Below are 7,856 nucleotides of genomic sequence, written 5' to 3'. Positions count from 1 at the left end.
AAGATGGTTTTGCAGATATGCACACAAAAGGCCTTTGTTTGCTAGATCAAATTTTTTAGGCAATCTTATTTCTCATTATGAGTTTTCTTTTTTTTTTCCCCTTTTTTTTGTGATGTCTGGTGAAAACCCTGTGTTCTATTTTTGAGGAAATAGAAAAGCAATTCATTGCTTAGCAATATTTAGGCTAATTAGTCCTCCTATACTCACAATGCTGAAAATTAATAAAGAAGGTCAAATGCATATTATAATTCTTCAATTAACAAATTTAGAACACTTTTCATTATATAATTCTTCAATAAAAGGCGAACTCATTTACATTTTATAAAGGGCAACGAGAATTCTTAACTGCCACTGGTTCAAGAAAAAAAATTGTACTAAAAAAAAATCAAACCAATTGAGATTTTACCTCGAACGCCATTAATGACACTACTGACATTCTAACCTGCTCAATTTTGTGTTAATCTCCAGAACATCATTGTTAGAATAATGTACAAAGTTCACACCCATTAACACAGTTTCTCAAACAGTTGATAAGTTCAAAAGGTATAATCTTGAACTAAGCGCATATATACCTCTACATACACAAAATCCCAAGCAGAAGCAACTAGCAATTTTTTACAAGGCATATTAAATACAAAAACACCACCTGGAAAAAGCAAATACATGAAACCAGTACAACAATTTTCAAGATGAAACTAGAAGCAGTTCCATCAGAAAATATAGTCTGGCAGCAGCAATGGGAACCTTGCTACCTGTGCTTCAAAAGGGCTACTACTTGGATCTGCCAATCTGCAGGACACGAGGAAGGAAAAATATAACAAATAAAAAGAGTAATTATTGAGAAGTCAAGCAACATCCAAACATTGAACCATCATAACGGCATCAATCCCCAATGCAACAGCATTTCAGTCTGCTGCGAGTCAAACAAACATCAAAGCCAAAGGAAATATACAGCAAAGTTGAACACATGAAGCCACGGTAACTTCAAAGTTCCACATATTTCATTGAAAGCTGCATGTCCCCTGCCCAACCAGCCAAAAGAAATGAAATAGTTTTTTCTACCAGTCAAGAGACTTGGTTCGATGCAATGACCACATCAAGAGACCTGAAGAAACTATAACAAAATCTGGTCCCAGATAGCTTTTTCAGATACCTGACCAATATAAATTCTTTTTTAGCTTCCATCTTACATACTGATATCATTAACTAAATAAACACTAGACCGTACAAAAGGCGGAAGAAAGGTCTGCCATCCAAATGACAGGTTTAGATACAAAATATCGCCCTACAGAGACTTGTGGAAATAAAAAATCTCATGGAAACACAATAACTATTAGTCTTTCAGTTACTTGGAAATTGCGTAGTTTTGATGCACAAGAATGCATCAATTGGCAAAATTTAACAACTTTCCCTTGCGTAACTTACAGACAGGATCTATCTATTTTGCAACTTCCCATTAACCAGCCCTGAATGTAAAAGGAAAAAAGTTCTGCATTACTAGTAAATTCTACTTCATTCGTTTTTTCTTTTTCCCCTTTTCACCTGAATTTAAAGCAGAACATATGCTGTTAATAAGAATAGCTTCAGAACCATAAATAAGTACATTAAAAATAATTAGGAACCAGATTGATAGAGGTCATTGACCAAATAACAAATAAACTTGAAGCCAGTTAAGCACACCTAAGAGAACAATTCTTCAAAATATGAAAATGTGTAGTTGATAGTCGAGATACATACTTCCCCCAAGTTGCAACAAATGACGCAAAAAGAAAGAGCAACTAGTCTGCTGATGCAGTTAGCACACACCTCAAAAAAACCGAAAATCAAAGAGTTTTAAAAATGCATTCAAGCATTTGCTTTGCACTCCTGGGATGTTAAATAGCCTATTCGGTAAATAGATAGGTGAATTTCAGGGTTTCTTAAGTTGGGAGTCTATACTATGAGATTAAGGTTTTTTCTGAATCTTTTAGTAAATATGGGCATTTCAGCAACTCCAAATTTAGCAGCTTTTAGCAGTCAGACATAAAGTCGAATGAGGAATCGTCTGTGATTTGGAATCAGTGTCAGGACTAAAAAAGGAGTCCAGCTCCTATTGTCAAATTCAAATTGAGGTAAACTTTGGTTCAGAGTCAGTTGTTATTTTACTTCTTCACTGACAGAAGACAGATTTTCTTACCACACTCAAATTCCAACAGACTTGATGTCTTCTTGGGGTTGTGGTACAATGTAGCACTCAGTGTGATGCCTAAAGGTTCCCATCAGTGATTCCTAGAATTCCTTATTCATTCTTGTTCCTAATCTTAAATCTTCCGTGGTTTCTCTTCGCATTTTCTGTTTTGGTTCTTGGTGATCTTAGTTCCTTCACTTCTCTGTCATGTATGTATGAGATGTAAGCCTTACACAAAGTCTATCTACAAATGTTGGCATACCAACTGCTTTGGTGCTGCATCATATGTCGTAGTATCTAATATTATTAATCCTAACAAGAGATATTATTGCTCAATCTGTGTCTTTTTGTCAGTGGAATCACATATATACAGAAGTAGAACAAATAGATTAATGAAGTGAAAATCTAAACATTCATACTACCGACAGTCAACTTGGTTTACCTTCCGGGAACAAAGGTGAAACAGCCTTCAATAGAACCTGGCAAACTTGATAAAAATGTGTAGCTCTCATAAATGAATTCTTCCTCTCCTGGACGTAGAAGCGGAAACTGTAGGAAAGAAGCATAAACAATAAATCTCAGAGCAAACCTTTCACCTGCATTTGCCTGGTTAAACCACCAACTTAACTGTGCCCAACATGATGGGAGTAAAAACTAAGCATAAACGTTAAAACCTTTTCCATCACTGGGAAAAGTCAAAACTAAAGGCTTGTTCTCAAATGCTTCAGATGTTCAAAAGCAGAATCAGAAGCCAAAAGCACCTCTCATACTGCTGCTGATTTTCAGCTTTTTTACCCTTAAAAATGATGAAAGAATTTGAAAACCAATTCAGAACAGAATAAATTAGCTTTTCTAAAATCAGGTGTCTAGAATCATTGATAACAGCAAGTAACAACTGGTGAATATCATGAGAACCAGGAAGAATAAAATTTTCACCTTTCCAATAACAGCTTCACCATTTACATTGTCTACGACAGCATCACCAATACGGATGACCCAGTGTCTCCAATAGAGTTGGCAAGAGCCAAAGTTCATACCACTGATGATGCATCCCTCAGGTGAAAGAGACATATGGACAGAATAAGCAAACAAATATTTTTCATCTTCATCCTCAAGGTTACTGCCCTCGGGCACAAATACAGCAGAAGCTCGAACCTTAAGAAAACATCAGAATTTTCAGCTATACGGAGCAAAGCTACCAGCAAAAATAGCAGTCAAAGAAATAACACCAGATTTAGAGAAAAAACTAGGGATATCTCAAGACATACATCAGTTTATACAATCTTTATGACAAGAGCTGAACCCCCAATAGATGGGGAAATAAAATACCTTTACACCATTTGTTATAGCAGTGCAACAAAGAGGAGGTAATTCTGGAAAAAGGTTGATGCCTCTGAGTTCACCATCTTGATGTACTTTAATAATGCCACTTTCCAAGCGTCGGCAATGTTCTTCCAGCCACAATAAAAGAGCATCTTGCACCTGACTACCGTCTCTGTCATTTAGTAAACTTATCAATGATCCTGGTACACAAGGAATCATTTCCCCATCTGTTAAGAGATTCCGTGTACCCACATGAAGTTGGCCACTTCGACAGTTTAGGAAGAAAGTCTTCTCCCCGTAAGTGCAAGAAGCTGCAACAACAATATATTTGGGTCTGCTGTTTAATAATCCAAGCTGTTGTATATAATCCTTTGTTTCCTCAACTATCTGTTCTAATGGCAACAGAAACACATTGACCTGGTGGTCATAAAATGAGTAGCCTCCAATAAGACCCAACAAACTCTGAGGCACACGACCAGTTAAATTATCAGCTTTTAAGTCTTGGCCATCACAGAAACGATAAAGAACCCTGGTAGGAAGAGGCAGTTTTACTTTCAAACTCATCTCCAAAGCATTTATTTCCTCCTCTGATGCACCTCTACGTAAGGTAGCCAATATTTCTGGGAAATTTGCAGCAAACCAGTTTTTAAGTCTGTCCCAACATCTTTTAACCCGCATCACCAGGGGCCATGGATACATATGAAAAGCATCACGCCATGTTCCATAAGATTCCTGTGGATAAAATAAAGTGTAAACATATAGCTCTAGCCTACATAAGAAAAGATTACATTGGTCATAAATAACACCAACAGAATCCCCATAACTTTCAGACAGCCTACATGGCATATGAGATGCTTACTTCAAGTCAAATAACAAGTGCTATAGTTTCTACTCATGCCAATAAATCAACTTGACAAATTAAAATTTTTAGTTCTGAAGGGAACAATTCCTGGAGTACTCAAGATACCTTATCATGCATGCAAATGAAAGTGACACACAAAAAGAGGAGAGAGAGAGAGAGAGAGTATACAGAATGAGTTCTCCTATTAAAAAAAAAGCTAATGAGAGAGTAATCATCTCATTTGAAGCCCAAAGGCACATGCATAAGCAAGTATAAGGTCTTCAAAAGGAATCAAGAGAAACTAATTTTCTATTTCTTTTAGAAAAGTGCATAACTTCTTGTTATTTTGACAGTGGTACAACACTGGCCTTATTGGTAGCCAAAGAAGTATGGTGAAATGACATCTTTAAGTTCTCTCTTCCTTCTTCTTTAAAAGAAACTAAATAGTTGCAATCATTCCAAAAGAACTGACTATCAATTTAAAATGCTATAACATTACTCACATGAAACAAAGACAGATTGATTGGCTTAGCGTGCAATGTCACAAGCATATCTTCAAGTGTAAGCGGTGAGATGACTTCATGAATGTGCCAACCTTATTTTCAGTTAATCCAAATCAATGGGGTAGAAAATTCGCCTTCTTCAATTTACGTAGATAATTGCTACATTTTCTCCATCTTTTTGCAGATTAAACATTCCTAGTTTTTCCTACCTCTTTTGAAGTGATTAAACAGTTGCAATCATCCCACGTATAACTGACAACAAATTTTTAACGCTTTCACACTAGTCCCATGAAACAGAGATAGTTTAATTCGCTTATTGTGCAACTTATAAATGGTGAGATGAGCTCATGGTCTGCCAACTTTCTTCAGCTAATGCAAAGCAATAAGATAGAAAGCACCTCTTCTTCATGTCACATAAATAATTGCTGCATTTTCTCCTTTTTTTGTGCAGATTAAACATTCCTAATAAAGATCTACACGGTATGTCATCATAAAAAATCTGGACAGGGTGTTTGCTAGGGTAGAATTCCATCACCTTGCTTATCCAGAAACATCCCTCAAAGAAACTATGACTAAAACAATGGAAAACAAACAAAACATAAACAAATAAAGCTCCAAAAATTAAATACCAATCTGGGAGCTAAACGAATACAAAACAGACAAAAATTTTTCTAGATACATATATGGATGATAATTTTCAGTTCCAAAACCGTGAAATGAAGCTCCAACCAATTTCGTCCATGGCTCATGGACAATTACCACAACTCCTCTAAACCCCCTTAAGAAAGTAAAATAACCCAGATGGAACAAACCAAGTGAACTCACACATGATTAGATCTGCTTCTAAAGAAAAGCTTCCATAACCATGGCTGCCATACAATTAACACTAACAAATTCTTACAAGTTAGAAGGCCATAGGAATCTCTTATTAATACCTTGAACTCTATATACACAACTAAACACAATTACACAGATACCAACATAAAAACCAACTTTGGTCTTATGCTAACACAAAATAGTGTGCATTTTACACAAGAGCCAATACATATGACATTTATAAACAGAAGAATTGTTATCAGCACTCTCATGTTTGTTAATTTCAATTGTCTTGATTTTAGACATGTAAAAATATAAAAATAGCCCCTTAATTACAATTTAACAACAAGGAAGTTCCCATGAATACAAAAAAAATGGGGATAGTTTTTGTCCAATTAGAGGAGTTTTATTGACAGACATGGGAGTTCCAATAATATTCTCAATTAAAACAAACAGCTAAAAATTTTCCCTTTTCACTAATTTTCTTCACCAAAATCAACCCAATTTCCAACCTATATATGTGTGTATATATATATATATATATTTCCACATCATTACATAAATTTTCATACATTCGCATATATAAAATTGCATAAAAGCTGAATTTTTTTGCACTTTTCATTAAGTTTTTCCTTCATCAAAATTCAACCCAATTTTCCACCAAAATTTTTTTTTTTCTCATCATTAACTAATTTTCACACTTTCGCAAGATTCATACAAGCTGAAAATTTTACCCTTTTCACTAATTTTTCCTTCATCAAAATTCAACACAATTTCCACAAAGGAAAAAAACACACACGCACACAAGTTCTCCTTACTAAATTTTCACATATTCGCATACAGAAAAATGCATAAAAGCTGAAAATTTGCCCTTGTCACTAATTTTTCCTTCATCAACATTCAATTCACATCCCCACGGAAAAAAAAAATTTCCACATCATTACCTAAATCTTCACAAATTCACATACGCATAATAGCCGAAATTTTTGCCCTTTTCACTAATTTTTTCTTCATCAAAATTCAACCCAATTTCCAACAAAAACACTAAATCTCCAAATGATTACATAGATCCAAAAAATGCATAAGATGAACAAAAAATTGGACCTTGAAGGTAGCAGTGGGGTTGCCGACGGGGTCAAGTGGCGAATTGAGCTGAAAGTCATCGGAACAAAATTTGGACCAAAGGGAATCGTCGTCGGAAGCCCATGTCCGAAACCGTCGGCTCACGCACGCCACTAATGCGGCGTCGTTTGGTGCCAGTTTGGAGAGGATTACGTGCATCGCTAATCCCCCAACGCTTTCCAACGCCGCCATTTTATTTTTGCTCCTTTTCCTTCTTCCAGATAAGTTATACTAATCCAATTCAATGAGGAGAATTTGCATTTCTCTTCTCTGTGAAATGAATTATGACTCGGTGAACTACTTCCGGTGAACTCGGAAGTAGACGAGTGTCACTAGTGAGTCGAGTGACTAGTGAATTTGAGGGGCAGGCATCCAAACTTACAGAAACAAGCTTTGGCTTGGACCGACTGCTTGAGCTACTCCGCCTGGATTAGTCCTTTTTTAGATATTTTTAAAAAATTTTACTGTAATAAAAATTTTAAAATATTTTTAAAAAAATTTAGGCTACTTTTTAAAATATCTTTTAAAGTATTTTTTAAAAATTTTTATACTATTTAAAAAATTAAAGGGATCCAAACTAATGTCAGTAGATATTTTCTCTACAATCGAGAATTAGTTTTGATCCCTAATGTATCACTTGGGTGGAACAAATTCCCTATCTATTTAATAAAGCAAATGTAATCCCCAAGTTATACAATTTTATACAAAATTGGACAATTAACCAATTTCTTCCAACTTTTAATAACATAATGGCACGTGCAGTCACGTGTCAGCACTTAAAAGCAATTTTTTTAAACTAAAAAAAAAAACTCTTTAAAAAGTCAATTATTGTAAATTAGACGAAAACTAGGGGGTTTACAATCTTGGAAACCTACTATTCTACTTCAAACGAATCAAAGAATTGCTATTGTGCTGTTTCCATTCACCAATAGCCTATCGGAAACTAGAGACCATCGACTCTAGCAAACATTAGACAGTCAAGAGTTGCCTCTTGTCGCGTCCCATTTTTATAAGAAAAATAAATAAATGATTTAAAAAGTAAATTTTTGATTTGATTTGAAAAATGAAGTTTTGACCTAAAAGA

The 7,856-nt window shown here is 35.1% G+C and overlaps 1 protein-coding gene across 3 annotated transcripts; it reads right to left on the bottom strand.

The window, feature by feature from the left end:
• Positions 1 to 531: 531 nt before the first annotated feature.
• LOC113736739 (F-box protein SKIP16) lies at positions 532 to 7,197 on the bottom strand. 3 transcript variants are annotated; one of them, XM_027263825.2, is made up of 5 exons: positions 6,755 to 7,197; positions 3,497 to 4,222; positions 3,104 to 3,322; positions 2,610 to 2,716; positions 532 to 789 (listed from the first exon to the last, which is right to left on the bottom strand). In XM_027263825.2, exons 1-5 carry the CDS (start codon positions 6,962 to 6,964, stop codon positions 711 to 713), a joined length of 1,341 nt encoding a protein of 446 aa, XP_027119626.1. In that variant the 5' UTR covers positions 6,965 to 7,197; the 3' UTR covers positions 532 to 710. The 3 variants fall into 3 exon arrangements, with proteins under 3 accessions (XP_027119626.1, XP_027119624.1, XP_027119625.1); XM_027263823.2 differs by lacking the exon at positions 532 to 789 and adding an exon at positions 814 to 1,022; XM_027263824.2 differs by lacking the exon at positions 532 to 789 and adding an exon at positions 1,017 to 1,153.
• Positions 7,198 to 7,856: the final 659 nt, after the last annotated feature.

The sequence above is a fragment of the Coffea arabica genome, chromosome 3e (assembly GCF_036785885.1).
Source record: "Coffea arabica cultivar ET-39 chromosome 3e, Coffea Arabica ET-39 HiFi, whole genome shotgun sequence".
NCBI lineage: Eukaryota > Viridiplantae > Streptophyta > Magnoliopsida > Gentianales > Rubiaceae > Coffea > Coffea arabica.
This window is presented reverse-complemented; position numbering and strand designations above follow the sequence as displayed.

Coding starts and splice junctions, on each gene's coding strand:
- LOC113736739 (XM_027263823.2), bottom strand. CDS start 6,964: ATGGCGGCGTTGGAAAGCGTTGGGGGATTAGCGATGCACGTAATCCTC. Junction 3,323..3,496: donor CTATAACAAATGGTGTAAAG/GTATTTTATTTC, acceptor TGTTTTCTTAAG/GTTCGAGCTTCTGCTGTATT. Junction 2,717..3,103: donor GTGAAGCTGTTATTGGAAAG/GTGAAAATTTTA, acceptor TCTTTCCTACAG/TTTCCGCTTCTACGTCCAGG.